The 19728-nt window shown below is 45.1% G+C and overlaps 1 protein-coding gene across 1 annotated transcript in view; it reads left to right on the forward strand.

Moving 5' to 3' along the window:
* The window catches only part of EIF2B5 (eukaryotic translation initiation factor 2B, subunit 5 epsilon, 82kDa), an 18609-nt gene extending 1098 nt beyond the window's left edge, over window positions 1-17511 (forward strand). Inside the window, exons 3-15 of the mRNA XM_009331194.1 lie at window positions 32-212; window positions 1291-1371; window positions 2126-2203; window positions 2284-2596; window positions 3221-3366; window positions 3674-3812; window positions 4450-4551; window positions 5196-5303; window positions 6183-6273; window positions 7018-7141; window positions 12875-13000; window positions 14533-14643; window positions 15733-17511. Coding sequence (XP_009329469.1) covers window positions 32-212; window positions 1291-1371; window positions 2126-2203; window positions 2284-2596; window positions 3221-3366; window positions 3674-3812; window positions 4450-4551; window positions 5196-5303; window positions 6183-6273; window positions 7018-7141; window positions 12875-13000; window positions 14533-14643; window positions 15733-15798 — 1666 coding nt within the window. The 3' untranslated portion in view covers window positions 15799-17511. The remainder of the gene's footprint in view (window positions 1-31; window positions 213-1290; window positions 1372-2125; window positions 2204-2283; window positions 2597-3220; window positions 3367-3673; window positions 3813-4449; window positions 4552-5195; window positions 5304-6182; window positions 6274-7017; window positions 7142-12874; window positions 13001-14532; window positions 14644-15732) is intronic.
* Window positions 17512-19728: the final 2217 nt, after the last annotated feature.

A 19728-nucleotide genomic window follows, 5' to 3' on the forward strand; every position in this document is an offset into this window, starting at 1 on the left:
AGAGTGATTTTAAAGTTCTGCCCTTCTTTTTCAGGTTGCGTCGTAAGATGGAAAAGAATGTTTCTGTGATGACGATGATATTCAAGGAGTCCTCACCTGGCCACCATGCCAGGTGCAAAGAGGATGACATTGTTATTGCTATGGACAGTGCCACAAACCGTGTCCTTCACTACCAGAGAACCCAGGGGCTGAAACGCTTCCGCTTTCCTATGGTGCGTCTGGAACCTGACGGGTGGAAAAGGGCTGCAGTAGTGAAGCAGCCCACCCCAAGGAGGAGGTCCTCCTTGACTGAGGGCTGGGGAACTGTGCTTGCTGCTTCTTTTGGAGGAGCAGATGATAGGAAGTAACTCTGGGTAAACTGGCTTTTTTTCCTTTAACCTTTATTTGAGGCTTGGTGAAATTGTGCTGGGACACACATGTTTGGGACTCATTTCAGAGTTTGAAGATGGGGCAGACATATTTCTCACAATGCAGTTTTTGCATTTGTTTGATTCCTTTTCTCCATGTGAAACAGGGGAGGTGGATGATTTGTGCTGTCGCAGGGGTTCCCAAATTGGGATGCATATTCCACTGTTGTACACAAACCATTTTGAAGTGGCACTGAGCCTGGCACGGGAGGTGGAATAACAGCAGGTGCAAGGAGTAGTACCGCTTATTACCTCTGCCTGTACTGTTCACCTAATAAGGTAGTAAATGCTCTGTAAATGTCTGTGGAGGCACTTTCTCCAGTGAGATAGAAGGACCTTTTTCTTTTTGTAACTCAGAACTAAGACTGTGATTATATGACATTTTCATCCCCAAATCAGTAAATTATTTTTTACCCTCAAATGAAAGCACAAATCACAGTAGGAAGTGAAAAAGGAAAAACCAAAACAAACAAAACCCAACAACATCAAAAAATCAACCCACAGCTCTCAAAATCCACAGGGGGTATGGAAGCTATGAATATTGCATTTTGATTTATTAATGTTCTTTGTATATTTGTAGCTCCCAACGACTAAGGTAAGGAGCCTCCTGGAGGAGAAGTGATTGTTTGAAGTACAAGCTGTTTCTTGGAGAGCTGCGCTGTGTAAGGACGAGGGCAGTCTCTGCTGACTGACATGCAGCTCTGTGTGTGACCAGGCTGTGCCTGCTAAGCTTGTGTCTCAGTGTAGATTGTAGATTTCTCTGATCTTCAGAACTTCAGCTAGTTTAATAGTTCAGTCAATACTGCCCCTGGCTTATTAGAAGGCTTTTGGGATTCGGTACTGCGTGAGGCATTCAGATCATCTGAATTTTTTCCTCTTTCAGAATCTGTTCCAGAACTCTATTGAGAACGTTGAGGTGCGTCATGACTTGCTGGATTGTCATATCAGCATCTGCTCTCCACAGGTGAGCTCTGCCCTTCTGTGGGTCCAAAATTCAATGTGCATTGCTCCCTTTGCCCTGCTGGTGTGCAGGGGATGCATGTGGCCTGAGCATACTAGGTTTGGAAACCAGAGCTCCCAGTTGTGCTCAGTGACTTGAGCTGAAAGCCTGAGTGATCGCGTGGTGCTGCTCTGTGGACTGTATGGGTGCTCAGTCTGTATCTGGCATCCACTGCTTGAGCCCAGGCAGAACTAGACAGTGGATGCATCGGTAGACTGGCTGATTTGGCACAGGATGAAACTATTCTGGAAAATAAGCAATTTCACTTTGAGTATAGTAACATCTGTGGAGCAGAGGTGATGGCTATGCTATGGAAAAGTGTCAGTACTTGCAAGCTGGTACCATGTTAGGGTAACATTCAGGGTTATTCCAGCCCAGGCTTGCTGACATCTCTTCCACATCTGATAAAGCTGGTCTACAGCCTTCCTTTGGGAGTGAAACTACACAGTGAGGCTGGGCAGATTGCTTGAAAATGCTAAAGCAATGTTTTGCCCCTTCTGAAAACCAGAATCTGTTCATAGTCTCCGTTAGGAGGAGGAGATGGGAAGTTCAGCACTCCTAGCAGAAGGAATCAAAGCTTTATTCAAGGCAAGAGCATCACTTTCCTATGCTGCATTACTCGGCTCTCTGAGAACAACTGAACAGCCATTAATTTTCTGTCTTCCCTGGCAACGTTTTGTGCTGACTATATTATTTCCTTATATTTTATTCCTGGCAGGTGGCTGAGCTGTTCACAGACAATTTTGACTACCAGACACGGGATGACTTTGTGCGTGGTCTGTTGGTGAATGAGGAGGTAAGGAGAGAGTTGTTACAAGGGAGATCCTATTACCTTGCATTAGAGAATCTTCTGACACACTCCTGCTTGTCTCCCAGGTCCTGGGGAACCAGATCCATATGCATGTAACAACAGAAGAGTATGGTGCCCATATATGCAACCTGCTAATGTACGAAGCTGTGTGCTCTGACATCATCCGGCGCTGGGTTTACCCTTTGACTCCAGAGATGAACTTCACCGATGACAAGAATCAGAGTTACAGCCATTCTAAACACAACATTTACCGAGGGGTGGATGTTAGCCTCGGCCACGGCAGCGTGCTGGAAGAGAATGTACTCATTGGGCAGGGAACGGTCATCGGCAGCAACTGCTCCATAACAAACAGCGTTATTGGGCAGAACTGTAGGATAGGTGAGTATAAGAATGGGGGACATGCAGGCCTTGCCAGGCAAGGGCACAGGTTGTTGGGATTTAGTTTTTAGAGTGCATTTGGCTCCGAGAGAGGATGATGGGTGGGTACTGATTGACTTCTAATGGGAAGAAAGGAGAAAAGCTTGGTTTTCCAGCAGAGGAAATAGATAAAAGTTTTCAGGGTACCATAATGATGCTGAAAGGTGGAAGGCACTTCATGCAAATAAGTTGTTTCTGCAGTAGAGAATGCATGACCTTCACTGATCTAGAGCTATCACCCACCAACATCCTGTAAATGAGGGACATCTGTCCCTGGTTTTTTGTGAGCTGCTTGGTACTCCTTCTTCCTACTCTTGGCTGGAATTTTTTTGTGATTTGGCTGTATCTGTGCAAAACCAAGACATTAGTTGTTACTGTCAACTTGTTAAGTCTCTGTAGAGAACAAACTTGTCTTTTAGCTTTGGGTAAGAAGTGGCTGTAGGCCTCTAAGGCCAATTTTTACCTTTCATCTAACATGCATCAAGGGTATCGGGATTCAGTAAGATGCTTTCTAGTGGACTCAGCAGTGTGGGAAAGCAGCAAACTGCCTTGCTCAACATATTTGTGCTTGGTGATGTATAACAGGTGATAAAGTCATTTTGGACGGAGCTTTTCTCTGGGACAGAGTACACGTAGCAGATGACGTGGAGATCTGCCATTCTGTTATCTGCGATGAAGCTGAAGTGAAGGAGAAAGTAAAGCTAAAGCCCCACTGTGTCCTGTCTTCTCAGGTGAGCTGTATTTATGTCTGTTCTGCTTTCTGCCTTTCTTGGCAGGTTACTAGACTTACACTAGACCATACCAGAATACAGGGCTGCTCCAAGCCTTTTTGCAGAGGTGGGGCGTATGCTACTGCTCCCACCTTTTTCTTCCTTTTGTTTGGCTAGGGTAGTATGGTATGTGGTCTAGCAGCGCTGATGTCTTCAGTTATACCTGTTAGTGTAAAACTTGTCTGGAGCAGCTGTTGTCCCTGCTGGTGGAGGTACAAGGGGGCAATCAGGGTATTTCTTCATTAAGATATGTTGCACATATTTGCAGGTAGTCGTAGGTCCTGGCATCACTCTTTCTGAGGGCACAGTGATCTCTCTGCACCCACCAGATGAGGAGGAAGAGGAGGATGACCAGTTCAGTGATGATTCTGGCGTGAACAAAGAGGAAAGCAAAGTGAAACTGAAAGGTATGAGAGTCCCTGGCTCCGGGCAGTCAGGCTATGCAGAGGGCTTTGCCTTCCATGATTTTCTGGGGGCTTTCCCCTCCCCCCATTCTGGACTCTGCAGTGCCAGGCTAGAGCTTAGTGCTGCATTCAGCTTGGAACATGTGTGTTTTCAGTAGGGCAAGCAAGGACATTCGGCTCAAGTTGGACAGTGAGATGTACCTCAGTACCCCAGTATTAAAATCTTTGGAGACTCAGCCATTTTCCATTTTTCTTAGAGTAGGAGCCTTGTAGGAGACAATAAGCTGAAGTTGGAAGAAATGTTCAGTTCAAGGTGGGTTGCAAGACCTATGTTCTCATACCTGGACTGTGTCCAAGGACTTTGTCCTTGTGAAATACTGTTTCTACCAGTCTGGGTTTGTTGAGGGATCTAAACATGGTCAGCTGAATGTTGCTGCAGCTGAATGGGAGGAGTAAGTCAGTCACTTGTCAAGGCAAGTGAGAAGATAAAAGCTGAAATCCATATGCATCTGCAGGAATCCCAGCTCCCTCCTGATGAAGGATATTAGGGGCAGTAATACGCAAGTTATACCAGTCTATTTCAGGTTTGCCTGTAAGCAGATCCAGTACATCTACCTCCTAATCAATGTTTCTTTTTCAGGTTACAATAAAGAGGATGTAGGCTTAGAGGGCAGAGGCTATCTCTGGAAAGCAGATGACAAGAATGAAGAGGATGAAGAAGAGCAGAGACAAAGCCTATGGGGTGAGGAAAAGTTTAGCGTAGTCACCTGGGGATGGACAGACAGACCTGTCGGGGAAACTGGCTGAGTGGGACGCTGATAATTGTGTCTAGAGTAAGACCTGGGCTTTGTGAAGCAGACTGGCTCCAGATAACATATGTGTATGGAGGCAAGGCGAGAGGTGAAGGCAGGTGGTGGACCAGATTCCCTGTTTTCCTGTGCTCTGTGGAAGATGTTTATTATATCTTTGACTTACGCTAACACATACAGCTGTCTGTGCTGCGAATGGCGCACTATGGGATACCAGGCCCTCCCTTAGCGGGAATATGCTTTGGCTATTCCGGGTACTGCTGGCTCCCTTCCTGCTAGTGACAGTGTCTACTGACATTGCTCCCTCATGAGTCAGCAGTCTGCACAAAATGCATTTGCTTCTGTCCCTGTCCTTCATTGTCTGCCTGCAGACTCTTAAAAAGTCCCATTATCCTAGTGCCAGCTGTAGCATTCCCTCTGCAGCAAATCTAATCATCTGGACCTGTAAGTGGAAGCTTCCTTGCAAGGACAGATAGTTGCTAACTTCATTGGGAAGTCCCTGGGACACCTGATTCCTCGTGCATATGACAGCTGCAGCTTTTGAGTGTTGAATGCTGCATCTTCTCTTCTTCATCAGGCCCAACCATGCATTCAGAGGAAGAGAGCGAGTCAGACAGCGACATGAGCATGGGCTCTGAGGAGCCAGACAGTCGGGCAGCATCCCCTCAGCTAGATGACATCAAAGGTGAGAGAGAGGCTGTTAAGAAGTATGGTGAGTCTGCAGATGATGCAGTGAGTGAGATTTGTGCTGCTTTCTCTAGGTATATTGGAAAATTTGTGGATGTCTAATATATTTGTTTCCTGACCTCACTTCCTGCATTTTCTACAGAGTTCTTTAATATCCCCTGTATTGCTGTTAACCCAAGGCAGCCAAGGATGAGAAGCTAGACAAAGATCCTTCATCTTTCTCACTCCTCATCACTGGGCCTTCATGAAAGTGACCTCCCTGAGTTGTCTGTTTAAATGGCAGTGCCATTGCCATTGTGTGAAGGTCCAGCAGAGTTTCCCTGTGTGGACAGCTTACTGCTGTAACCATGCTGGGGAATTAAATGTCCTTGTAGGAGCTGCCTCTTTTGGCAGATGTTTTGGTTTTCTCTTTTGTTGTGTTAAATTTACCTGGATTTGAAAGGGGTTCAAGCCAAATTGGAGGAAAAAAAAAAAACTTTTTCACATTAAAATGTCTCCCCGAAGGAAATTAAGCCAATAAATTTTAGGTTTGAATTCAAATCTTTAGTTAGGGGAAGATGAGGTTTGTCTGAATAGGAAAAGCTAGATTTTGAAAGTACAATAGAAACTCTGCTCTAAAAGGTTGCAGAGCTAAATAGCTTTGTACTGGTTTGCGTGGATAGATAATGATATCTAGTAGGTTGTCTCCTTTATTTGAATTGTATTCCACTATTTATAGGTATAGTTGATGTGGGTTTGTGCCAGCTTATGAAGAACAAACAGACATCTGTGTCAGAATGCTTCTTTTGTTAAGGGCATAGGTTCTTCCGTAATGAACAGTTTGAAGAATCTGTGCTTTTCCCTCTCATGTCTAACTACCTGTCCTTTCTTTCATTAGTTTTCCAGAATGAGGTTCTGGGTACGTTACAGAGGGGCGAAGAAGAAAACATTTCCTGTGACAACCTGGTCCTGGAAATCAACTCCCTCAAGTGAGTGTTCCCTTAGGGATGCTGACCCTTATGCTGAACAGTTGGGTTTGACAGCAGATCTAGAAAGAAGAGGAGAAACCATGTGGATACCCATGTTTGATTGTTAAACATTAATTTTATCAGTATAGAGCATGAGAAATGCAGATTAGAGATCATGACTGAATGATGACAGGAGTTGATGGAGAGCGCCAGCTGCATCTCTAGCATCCTCAGTGGTTAGGCTTTTCCTGCCCCGGTTCTGTAACAAGAGATTGAATTGCTATTAAGTAACTGTGGACTGAAGAGAGCAAGCCAGTTCTTGGCGCAGGCTGCCTGTAAGTTCATGCAGGGGCTGCTGCGCTCTGCATTCTGGCATTCAACCAGCTGCCTGCAGCTGGGGCTGTGGTGTGGTTTGTCCATTCTGTTTTACAGCAGCAAGTCTAGAACACATAACACAGTGCCTTTTACCTAGTATTTCTCAAATACAAACCTGTTTCCCTTTTGTGCAACAGTATGCCTACAGCACTCTAGTAAATGTGAGGGTGCTGTTCCATTGTGATAGCAGATTTTCAGGACTTGTGGCCTTATGCAGGGCCTGATGCAATGCAAGGTGGTTTTATTGCCTGAATATTTGGAAAAACAAACAAATAAAAAACGAGTCTGGAAGATTAAAATCAAATTTTCTGCTGTATCTCTGTGAAAAGCCACAGTCTGCAGAGATCAGATAGTGTGAAATGTTGGGTTTTTTTGCCTTTTTCCTCACAGGTATGCATATAACATTGGCCTGAAGGAGATGATGCAGGTGCTCAGTAAAGTGATCCTGGAGTTCCCACTGCAGCAGCTGGATGCAAACCTGGACTCCCAGAACTATTTCTCAGCGTTACTTCCCGTGAGTCCTGCCTGCTCCATTTGACTCTTCTTTGGGCTTGTCTACTAGTGTGTAAGAGTCTGTCTGGATGCCCCAGGTAGTTCCTGGCTGAGAAGTCTTTTCGGTTAAGCCTGAAGCCACTTGAACTCCTTGAGTTCATGAGCCTCTCTGTCTTCTATAGAAGAAAAAGTGAACTGAAACTATTATACCTGCTTGGCAGAACTCAGCTGAGACTATAGGTGTGGGGAGCTCTACTTCACTACCTATGGTTGTTTCTGTCTCCCGTGTGTGATAGTAGAAGTGTATCACTTGTAGAAGAGAGAAGAGAGGGACTGTTAGAGATGTCTTTACAGGCTTGCATTCCAGGAACCTGGTTCCAATCCATCATAAGCCTTGTCCCTGGGGCAGCAGGGAGCGGTTCTCCCCAGGTAGTTCCTGGCTGAGAAGTCTTTTCGGTTAAGCCTGAAGCCACTTGAACTCCTTGAGTTCATGAGCCTCTCTGTCTTCTATAGAAGAAAAAGTGAACTGAAACTATTATACCTGCTTGGCAGAACTCAGCTGAGACTATAGGTGCGGGGAGCTGCACTTCACTACCTATGGTTGTTTCTGTCTCCCATGTGTGATAGTAGAAGTGTATCACTTGTAGAAGAGAGAAGAGAGGGACTGTTAGAGATGTCTTTACAGGCTTGCATTCCAGGAACCTGGTTCCAATCCATCATAAGCCTTGTCCCTGGGGCAGCAGGGAGCGGTTCTTTCCCAGTGGGATCCTTTCCAAGGTCTTACTTGTCTGCATGCTGTAAATAGTGCCAATTTTTTTCCAGCCAAATGCAAAGGCACAATATTGTTGTCTTTGAGTGAAGATACAGAGTTCTGTTATGTCTCTAAAGAGATGGGTTGTATAATTGGGTGAGAGCAATTTCTATTTCCTGACTTAAGGGAGACAAAATAGGGTAAAATCTGCTTTAAAAAGCAGGCAGTCTTATCTTAATGGTTTTGTTGATGCAAGCTGAAACCGTTGTAGTAATTTTGTCTCTTTGCTATAGCCCATTTATGTATTTGAGTTTGCAAACTCTACAGGTTACGAAGGCACTCCTTCAGTATGAATGGGTCTGACACATGTTTGGGAAGGACTAGTTTAATTTCTTTTAGGAGATGGAGCTATAGAGGAACACCAGACATCCTCATAATCCTTTCTCTGAGGAAGTATGTGCTTTCAATTGATGGGGAGGGGTGGAAAACTAATTCTTCTTTATGTAGGTGTAAGTGTGGCACCTAATTAATCTCCTGGACGTGTGGAGATGCCTTCTGTAGGAAACATCCATGTGAACTGATCTGTTCATCAGATGGCTTAGTGAGATTTTGCTGTTCACTCTGTTTAAATTCTGCTTGCTTTTGTTCATTTTTGCAGACTGTTTTCTTGAATAGCATGTCCTGTCCTGGAAAAAGACAATTGAAGGAGGAGGACTGAAGAGAACATTAGAGCAGGTGTTAGACTCTAAGTGGAAAGCAGTACATCTAGACAACAGGTTATGTGGAGTTGGTAGCTATGTAGGATGGTTTGGTTTTTTTCCAGCTAGGATATGGCATCTCTTCCTGTCTCCCAGATTGGGCTCCTAATCTAGCATGAGTAGGACAGGAGAACTTCACTGCAGCACCCAGTCAGAAGACGTTCTAGTCTGAGATAAAGGAGATATAAATGCATAATGTTTTGCGTAATTGCCCCAAACCCCTTAGAAGCTAAAGACAATGGAAGTACATGAAGGGCTTACCTTTGGGTAACTTTGTCCATATATATTTCATCATAGGAAAGCTGATGCTCGTGTTTAACAGCAGAGACAGCAAATCAACTCACCTTTAGTGAGAAGCGATAATAATCTAGATGTAATATTCAGGGTGACCATGCCCCATGTCGTGGACAAGTGGAATTTCTCTAGGCAGGGAATTGTGTGGCATGTGCATTTATGAAACACAAATTATCCTTAGATTTATCAAAGAGAGCCAAGTGTCAAACCAGTTGACCATCATGGCGGCCAGTTTCTCCAGATGATCCTTTGTAAAGAACAACCAGGACGTTTCTTAGAGAATCCTTCTCTGGGACAGTTTTGTGCCTCGGTGTCTTTACTGCGTGCAGAATTGTTGCGCTGGCTTTCTGTGCTGAAATCGGCAGGAAGGCAGTATCCTGGTGAGGTATACTGTTAATGTTCAATTGCACGCATGATGTTAAGTCACCGTTACAATAACCCAATATTCAAAGGCTTATTAAACAGACATCGATGGACTTCCTGGGCAGCATCTTTGTGTGTATTTACCAGCAGTGCTCTGAAGAGAGGAGACCAGTTCTTTGGGCGGAACATGCATGTTTGTACAGCATCTGAAATGGTGGCTTTTCTGCAACTTGTGGTTCCCTAGCTAGTAAAAAGTACACTCCCTTAATTTACTAATACTTACTTACACCCTGAGAATCCCAAGCACTAGCTTGGTATAGGTTAGTACATAATGAAAGCATGTAGCTGCAGTGTGTAGCTATGCAGCTAAAACTGCCTCAGTCAATAGCGGTACTAGGCTGAGATCTGCTTATGATGGTTTACATACGGCAAAGTGTTATTTTGTATGAGATGGGGATACTTGCATTCTGAGAGTGGTGAATATCAGAAGCCCACTGAACTTTACACAACTGTTTTACGTTTCTCGCTCTCTTTGTAGCTCGACTCTAAGAGATGCTGAAGGAAGATGGGTTGCTTGTGTAAGACTGATGGTAGAGCAGTCCCAGACAGCTCAGGAGGGGAAATTGTGGAAATGCCATAGTTATGATGTATGGTTTGACTTGAAACCACAGTATGTGCTCTGAAGTGCTGGCCCCTGAGCATGAAGCTCTTAAGTGTTGCAGCAATTTTAGGAAACAAGCATCCGGTAAAGGATATGCCCGTGGGTATTTTTCAGATGGAACATGGAGGTTTGAGAAAGAGTTATCCAGATCAATGTATGTCAGGCATCTTGTTCGGCTCTTGAACAAGTTGTAAAGCAGAGATGGTACAGAAAACCAGACCTTTCCTAGAACTGTAGACATGATTTGAGCAAACATGGCTGAAGCTGCTGATAAACTGAAGGCTGTGCTTCTGTTGTCACTAAAGCAGCATCAAACAAGGTTATGTAGGTGAGGATGTCTAAAGGGAGCCGGGGGAGGCAATATAGCAGTTCAGTTTGCTGAGCTGGCCAGTGTCTGCACTTGCGCCTGGCAGCTAGTGTGTGTGGTGCACCTCTTCAGGTTTCTGTTAGGGAGCCTTACTCTTTTGTAATGTCATGCAAGCAAACACAACATGGGATCGCTTATTCAGGGACCAAAAGGATCTCTGCTTTCACTGAAGCAATTTATGGTGATCAGCACAGATGCTGTTATGGTGTAAGAGGTCAGAATTATAGCTTTGTGCCTTGTACCTTCATGATGGTGTTCTGTGCTGGAGGTAGGGCTAAAATAGGCCTGGTGTCAAGACTGTCCTTCTGACAAAAGAAAAGTGGATCACAAACCTCTTTGAAGTTGATACAGCATCATTGACCAGATCCGATGAAAAATGAATCGACCTGTCAGAGGAATTTGATTGCTTTCTCCAGACTGTAGATTGTTTTGAGGAGTTACCTGGGTAGAGTCAAAGCCTGGAAAGTTACGATATTGTCTATAGGGCTCTTTGTCAGGTATCTTCTCCCATTTTTCAGTCTTTTATTCAATCTAAGATAATTGCAAGCTTCTAATTCCTCATTTCAGATTTTCATGAAACTCCCAAAACAGCCTCTCTGGTCATACAGGCTCATAGGCATGTTTTTGCTAGGGGCTCTGTGGGGCTGAGCCCTACTTTCACCATTAGCACCAGTTACAGTACGGTGCACGTTCTCGACCTGAGATGGTATATTTTTTCTTCTTTCCCTTTCCCAGCAGTAGGCATACTGGATTGAGTCCTGGGGTTGTGAGTGTTTATAGCTCTGCTTTCTTTATAAATAACTTGCTTTCAGAAACTCAATAGCTTCTGGTTAGAATTGTGCCCGCTTATGATTTAAAGGCGTTAACAGAAAGGTATTACAAAATATTTCTTAGCCCAGAAGGAACTTGCTAGTAGCTTTACTACATTTGAGGTGAAGAATTCCAAAGGATAATAAAAATGCAGGAGATGGTTGTAGAGGAGGGAAGAGTGTTTAGGATTAAGCATTTTGATAAAGGCTAAAATACTTTCTGGAAATATGCCATGCAACCCTCAGTTTTTTGTTGTGATACCGTGATGATTAGGATCATTCTGTGCTGTTACTGTTGTTCCTTGAGCCAGTCGATGTACTACTATACAGATCAGTTTGTTTGTGCTAATCCCCTTCTTTGTTTCTGCTTGAGGCATGCAAATTCCAGCATGGTTGCATAGCAAATGTGTCTGAAGAGGTGATGGAGTATAGTACTATGGAGTAGTTGAGTGCTATTTCCTAGTACAGGCTACCTTTGGTAGTCCACGCTGGCCTGGGTTCTTGCTCCGCTGTGTGTCCTGGAGCTCTCCCTCTGGCAGGGCTACTGCCTGTTAACAACTGTCCCGGACAGAATAATGCTGATTAACCCTGAATATAGGTGACTCAGAGCTTCCTCATCACACCCCAAGCCCCTGTGAATTACCTATTTCCCTTCAAAACAGACCAGATGTGTTCTCTAAGGAGACACTGTTGAAGGCACAGCAAAACAGTATATCTGTACGGGCATGCCAGGGATGTAGTTGCAGGCATGCCTGCTGTTGAATTAATCCATTTAAAAAGATGTGGAACTCTGATTTAAATTTCCTACAATGTTTTTGTAGGATGGTCTGGTCATGATAGGGCCAACGAGGAATTTTTGTATCTTACCCTAGTTCTGATACCTTTTAAAATTGTTATGGACAGGGGTCTAAGTATCTTTATTACCTCCTATCCCAGATTCAGGTCAGTCTGTGCTTTTTTACAGAACTTTCCCTGCTGCTTGCTTTCCACATATGTACAACAAGTGAAAGAGCTGTGGGGGACTCAGACAGAAATACTCTTTGAAGAGGCAGCACCAAAATCATTAAACTAAAGACTTCATAAAAAATAAACCTTGGAGGAGAGAACTGAGATCAGCTAATAGTGTAACAACTTCTTGCCCTTCATCCTTCCCACCTATTCCCTGCAGCAGGCTCCAGGATCCAGACAAGCCTGTAGGCACACAGCAAATATGTGACTTGCACTTAGGGGCTGCTCCACTGCGTTCCCGTTTTGGGGGTGGCTATTTTGCACTGTCCACTTCTACTCAGCTGGTAATTATCCCAGCACTATCTTTTTCTCTTTTTTCTTATTTGCTCTGCTGCTTTGAAGGAAAGTTCCACTGAAATGTCAGCTGCTCTGTGGGGGGAAGGTTTGAGTAGCATGTACGCACCTCTCCTTATTGGTCTGCTGTGAAGTGATTTTCTTTGAGTACCAGACTCCATTAAACACGCTTATTGTGATAATCTAGTATTCCATCCAGAGAGGCAAAACCAAGAAAGCTAATGGATATCCTCAAAGCTGCTTAGTAAAACCAGGTTCTATCTGCACATGTGAGACTTAATAGCATCTGTTTCATGGACAGAGTGGGGCAAATACATTAAGTGGTCAGCTGAATGGTTTCTTAAAATGCTTCCCTGCGTCAGTTTCTTAGTGCAACACAGCTGAGAAACAGGGCTGAGTGCACACGTCCGTCTCATAGCTCAGGAACTCTTCTGTGTTTTTCCCCTGCAGCTGTTGAAGAACTGGACCCCATTGTTTAAGAACTACATAAAACGGGCATCAGATCACTTGAATGCCTTATTTGCCATTGAGGAATTCTTCCTGGAACATGACAGTCTCTGCACATCAATAGCTAAAGTGAGTATCCACTCCCAACTCTGAGGACCTGTTTTTGCTAGATTCGTGGTGAAGTGCATCCTAATTGCATCATTGCCTTGTCTGCATTAGAGGAGAGAATTTTGGGGTCTCAGTGGAGAGGGCATATAGAAAATCTGTCTGTAACAATTGCTTTAAAAAAAAAAAAAAACAACTATGCCTGCCTGTGCCTCTGAGGGAGCACAGCTGAGGGTGAGTATTAATTACCAGCATGCAGCCTGAAGGGAGCTATTATTTTGCAGCTTCTAACCTAGATGCCCTTGTTGTGTGATGCTGGAAGAGGCAAGGCCAGAGGCTTGCTTTAGGAAGAGCTTTACTTCATTTGTCTCTCCATGGTCCCTGGGATCTAATTGCCAAATGGTTTACCCTATTTTAGAGTGCAAAACAAGTAAAGCTGGGAATAAGGGTGGGATTTCTTATTCAGGCTGAGCTAGTTACGAAACTGGGAATAAAGGGGAGCTGACATGTGGCTTATTACCTATCTCCCCACTTCTGAGAGTTTTCAGTATGTTCCTCCTCATCCTCCTTCACAAATATTTTGTCCCTGCGTTCTCTCTGCCCTATCACACTGAGAGCATTTGACTTGGATCGCGAGTCTTTCCTTTAGCGGTGTCTCAGGAAGCCCCTGTCTCTCTTGGAAGAGCTCTCCTAGAGCCTGCTTAACTCTTGGTTCCTCAAGAAAGAATAATCCTAACTTCTGCTATCAGTGCTTCTGGCTAATGGCAAACCACTTAGGACTGGAGCCAAAAGCCTTCAGTTTGGTGAGCCAAAATGTCCTTGAATTACAGCAATTGTTTGGCATGTGTCCATTGTTCTAGGGGCCTGGGTTTCCCTGGAGGCTGGGAATTGAAGTGACACTTTATATTTGGAGTTGGCAGCCAGCTTTGTCAGTGCTGTGCCGCAAGGAGACTGACCGCAAAGTGCCTGCTCTGCTTGAGCACAAAGGCACCCTGAGAAAGCATGATTGCATCTCACCCTTGCTGCACTGGGCAGGAGTTTGAGCTGATGAATGACCAATTGCTTTGACGCCTGCCATAAGGCACTTTCAAGAGAGAACTGGCAGGAGGAGGGAGCCCGGGGCAGAGTTGGGTAGATTCATGCTCTTCTCTGCACATGTCACTGTTGTGCGTAAGTGGGCCTGCATAAGAGTTGCTTGTTAGATCTGCTTTAGGGATGGGTTTTGGGATGCTTTGCTTTAAAAAGAGAACTTGAACTTACATCCTCTGTGGCCCTTTGTTGCCCACAGCTCTCACGTCATACCCTGCATCCACAGAGCTGAAGCTGATGGGGCTTGAACTTTGACTCATTATGTGTCATAGCATCTAACTGTCAGGAACATAAGGCTTGGTAGGAGAAGCTTAGTTATTTTTAACAACAAAAGCAAAATGAAGCAGACTGAGTGCCTTCTGTTGAAGATGGAGCTGGGAGACACGGATTATGTGCAAACTTTGTGCTTGGACATGAGCTAGCCCCAAAAGAGTTTATAGAGAGCCCTCTTTTTCTAATTGACGCAGGTGTTGATGACATTTTACCAGCTGGAAATTCTGGAAGAAGATGTAATTCTCAATTGGTTCTCTTTGCGGGACATGTCTGACAAGGGAAAGCAGCTTCGTAAAAATCAGCGGGTAAGTCCCAAAGGTGTTTAAAGGAGGGGCGGGGGGAGAGAGAGAGACAACAGCTGCTAAAAGAAACTTTGAGTGGAGTTCAGTGCTACTGTCGCCTTCTGTGGAGCAGCTGCCATTACATGGTAGGCCAGTAACGCACCAGTGCATCGAACACGAAGCAACACAACTTTGTTCTCCAGAACAGACATTTCCGTGCGTTCTGCCATAATCATCCTGTTTGAGGAATGGAGGTAGTAGGAGAGGGAGATTGTTTTTAGCGGGCTCTCTGTAGCACGAGGCCAGCACTTTCTGGAGTAGCAGCACAGCTTCTCTTAAGCCAACACCCATTTGAAATGGGCTTTAGGCCAATGCCCTGTGCGCTGGCCCCATGCAATTCCTTTGAAGCTTTCATTCCTGGCTCACCAGTCCCTTCGCATATATTTCTAAGCGTTTGCTGTACTGAGTGGTTTCATTTGGCTTGTGTTGCAAGGAGCATAAAAACTTCCACCCTCCATCAGGCAGAACTTTGTGCTGCAGTTTGGCTGAGCCCCGTTCCAGTCCTCCTCCCTGGATCTAGAAGAGGAGCAGGGGAAAAAAGCCATCTCTGAAGAACTCCAACTTTGTTTAAAACCTTTGCAAAGTCAGCTCTTAGTATAGGTCAGCAGTGCTTTCAGCTGCTTATTCGAGCCCAGTTAAAAGGTAAAATGAGCTGCCTTCTTCATAGCAATTTCTCAGGGAGTAGGTTTTTCTCAGCAGTTTTCCTAACATGTCTCAGCTAAGGTGCAGCTGTTATCTCTTCTCCCTCAAGCTCTGAAAAACTCTTGAACTTCTGTCTTTTTGCTGAGCGTTGTGGGGATTGTCTAACTGGAGGAATCTCCCTCAGGAGTTTAATCAGTCTGGGTTTGTCCATGGCATCCCAGTTGTTTTTCATCTAAACTTGTGTGTGTCTCTCTCTCTCCCCCTCAATCTGCCTCTGTTTCCGTGTCTCCTAGAAATACTCTTTCTCTTTCTTGTGCATGATAGTGGTGCTCACTGACACAGTGTAGTTGAGCATTCCCAGCGTCCATTTGGTGTCACTTGTTACCCAATTACATTTCATTCTCTTTGCAGCTCCAGAAGTTTATCCAGTGGCTGGAGGAGGCAGAGGAAGAGTCGTCTGACGGCGACCAAGACTGACGTGGTGGCTCGGCACGAGAAGAGGCACTCTCACTGCCTTTCTGGGCCGAGTGGGCAGGGCAAGATCAATGCCAGTGCATGGTGTGTAGATGTGGGGCCTGACATCGAAGTGACTGACAATCCCATCATTAATTAAGTTGTGTGTTCCCAACCTTGCCACTTCCCTCCCTCCCTCACTTGCCCAGTGGCACCTTATGTTGGATGGTTGTAGCCCAGTGTAAAAAACCATAAGGGAAAAACAGGAGGTGGTGAAACCTAGAATCCCTCTGGAGCCTGGATATGATATACTATAAGCTATCTTTTGGGAGGTCCTTGTTACTAATACAAAGGGAGGAACTCGATGCAAATTCATACAACGCCCTTATAAATCTAACCATCGGGGTTGTGGAAGAGTGGTCATACAGCTAAGTTATTTGGAGTCATTGTTGCTTGTGGAGCTAAGAGAACTCCTGCTTGGCAAGGTTGGTGCGTAGGAGCACGTGGATTACGATCTGGAGTGCAGGACTGGGATTCGGGAGTTCCTGTGCCTGGAGAAGATGCAGTTGTCTGAGGATGCCCAAGGCATTTTGCAGCCTAGAAGGCACTTCTGTGATCTTTCCAAAAGGGAAAATCTCTTGCCATCTGCCGTGCTAGGATCTAACACAAGGTTGCACAGTAGAGTTGGTAAAACCATGTGTTTCCCCCTTCTGTAGAACGGGGGATAATACGTGTTCAGTTCCCCCTGCGGGGGTTGGCTAACAGTGGATGTGCACTGGCCAGTGAAATGCTGTATGGATCACCGCATCTTAGATGTGATCTGTCTTCTGTGCGTCCCCAGCTTAGCAGACATGTTTTAGAAAAGTGTCTGTTTCTTTATTTTTTTTATGAAGAGGGAGCAGAGGTGCCTGGCTCCTCCTGCTGCACCAACTACACTCGTGTTTTGCTCTGGGGGCACTGGCCGCACCAGCTGCTTTAAGGAGGATGCAAGTTCCTAAGTTCTGCTCCAGTGTGAAAAGGAGCAAATGGCATTTCCTTCAACAGCACATGCTTTGTGTTTCCACATGATTTCAGTTATAAAAGCTTGCTTCATGTCCTTTTATTTATTTGAAAATTTCCCTTCCCTCAGACAGCAGGAAAAGTGCTGCAAACCCACTGTAAAGTTCAGCAGCCGCAGAGCAACTCGGCATGCAGCAGGGAGCCAGTGTGCCTCTGGCACTTTGTTGCCAGCACAGACAATGTGTGGCAGCAATAAGGCCTTTAAGAACAGCTTTCTTGGAAGTGTCACTGTGCTGTGTTCTTCCCTGCTCTCAAAGAACAGAGCAAAAAAGGCACGGCGAGAATCAGCTTGCGTTCATAGGTGGGTTATTTGTTGGATGTGCTGACCTTGCCTCTGCCCCTTCAGGAGGAGCATCGAATAAATCCTTTGCGGGGGGGGGAATGCACTGGAGCTGCCCACTCGGGATATTTACTTGGCCGTTCCGTGGTGCCACAATTGTCAGTGAGGGGACAGCGTTGGATGCCGGAGACCAGGGATACTGCCTCTTAAAAACTGATGTTCAGGCAGGGCGATCTTGTGCACTCACACTATCAGTTGCCAGGATTGTGCGTAAATGTGCTTGTTTTCTGACATTGCAAACTCAAGTCTTGTAAATGTTGGGGAAATAGTTGGTATCTGAATTTTCTGTATCTGCCAATATTTAATTCAGGGAGCAAATAAAAACTATCCTGGTGTTACCAGCTTGTTTGCTTTGTTTGACTTTGAATTGTATGCCTCCAGTTGTGGCACGTGCCTGAGCAGGGCGTAACGGGTAAGCTCAGTAACTCATCACTACTTTTTCTTCAAGAGATTTTAAGCACATAAGAGGCAGGTAGGAAATCAGCACACCATTGAATTGGTATAAACGTTCGGTGGTAACTCATGACCTCACTGTTTACAGGTAGAGAACAGTTTAGTAAAACTTCTGAACTTAGAATCCTGAAATGGGTGAGGCTTGGTTTTGTGCAGGATTATGTTGCAAGATGAACCTTAAATCCTATGGAACCTGTTATCCTTTGCCATGCAGAGAGTTAGTGGGAATGTTGGCTGTTCGGTACTGCATCCGTGCTCTCCTGATGTTGAGGACTAAGAACTGGCGGGGAGGGGGAAGGATGGCTACAGAGCTCTTAAGTAAAACCATTTACAAACCAGCTGCAAGACTTGGTAATTTTAAAATCTCCTTGGACATCTTCCCTTTTACAATGTAAAGATGGCTTTAAAAATAGGTTTAACTTGTAGTTCTGTAAACGGCTCGGTTTTGCCAGAGGCTCTTGATTCTTTGTGCCAAGTAACAATTCCACTTTTGTTTTTTCCACATTCCTTCCTCCTTTGCTCCATAGTAGCCAACTTCTTCATGGTGTGAGCTGCTTTCTTACGCAGGGGTTAAGATCCAAGGGGAGAATGTTGCTCTATGGCCAAATATCCTTATCCTTCAGGCCTCGGTGGTGTGTGTGGTGGGGTGGTTTTACAGGTGCCAAGAACAGAGTAGCAAAAAGGAGACAAAGTAGGACACCTGATACTATCCAAGGTGGAGTTCTGGCATGGTGCAGCATCCTTACGGGCAGGTAAGTGTATACTTTTTAAAAGAACATTAATCGCGTTGCTTAAGTATAGGGTGAGCTTGATGGTTTCTATTGCTTTCAATCAAGATTTGTAGTTTGTTGGAAGACCAGAAATGCCTTTGAGAGCAACCTTGATTGCGCAATCGTCGCTATCCATCTCTTTGAGCAATGTAAGCAGTATTTTTCTTTTTTCTAAGGCCACAGTAGTCAACTTGTCTGGCTTCCCGTCTGACATGATGGATGGATGAACGTCACCTGGTGTTCCTGTATCAAACCCGTAACTTCAGTTAACAATAGCGCACCTTTTAGAAAAAGGTAGTATTTTTGTGTTGTTCAAAGGTGTAAGTGATGGAACTCAAGTACATCCACCTCTGCTTTGGGCTGTTCCGAGATGCACTAAAATGCCTGGAGCCTGTTTACTCTGTAAGGAGAAGCAATGCCACCAATGCTGCAATTTTTAAATGTAGGCATAAGCCAACGGGCTGTTCAGAAGCCCTTCCTTGTGGACCTAGAGTGCTCAGCACGATCCCCTACTGCTCATTTCTTTGGCTCTGTGTTCTTAACCTCCATTCGTTAAGAGTGAGTCATATTTCACAAGACCTCTGCGAGCAGTTAAATCAATCTATCGATTGAGTCTATTCAATCACTTGGCCTGTTTTAAAAGAAAAGGCAGCTGTAACAATGAGATTTCATCTCCTACCACCCTGGGGGTGTGTGGCACCCCTCCTCTGGGCTGCATGCGCTCCCTTGGGAGCTCAGCACTTCAGAAAATTGCCCCTTTTGTAACAAAGGTGTCTAACGCGTACGATACAGGCTCCAAGGTGCATCCGCAGCTGTGCTGGGAGGTGGGCAAGAGAGTGGCCCTGTCAGGGGAAGACTATAATTCTTTCACATGGGCCCAGCTTTTGGGGCAGGGAGGTGTTGCAAAAGGACTTTAAGATAAGCTCTGTCAGGGTTGACACAGTAAGAAGCAGCTTAAATTAAACTTTTCCATTCCTGACCTGGATTCTTCTTTCCAGGTACGCCGGCTTTTACCACAGAGCTCTGAGCATGAGGAAGTGACAATCTTCCAAGAGCTGATGTGGAAACATGGGAGAGCCTCACGTCTCTTACAACTTCTGCTTACCTGAAGTCTTCCCTTGATTTTTTTTTTTTTTTAATTTAATGTCAGATTCTTCACCCAGTCTAGCAGTGCTGCCCAGATAATTGCTAGCAATGCCTGCAGGACTCTTTCATGCATGAGGAGGCTATTTAGCTCACACCTGCCTGCCAGCCTGAGGAGCTTGGCTCTGTTCCCTATAACATCTCTTAGGCTCCTCTTCCTACGGCAGGTGAGTCTGGCGCTGAGGGCTG

The sequence above is a fragment of the Pygoscelis adeliae genome, unplaced genomic scaffold (genome assembly GCF_000699105.1).
Source record: "Pygoscelis adeliae isolate BGI_AS28 unplaced genomic scaffold, ASM69910v1 Scaffold479, whole genome shotgun sequence".
In the NCBI taxonomy this organism is placed as follows: domain Eukaryota; kingdom Metazoa; phylum Chordata; class Aves; order Sphenisciformes; family Spheniscidae; genus Pygoscelis; species Pygoscelis adeliae.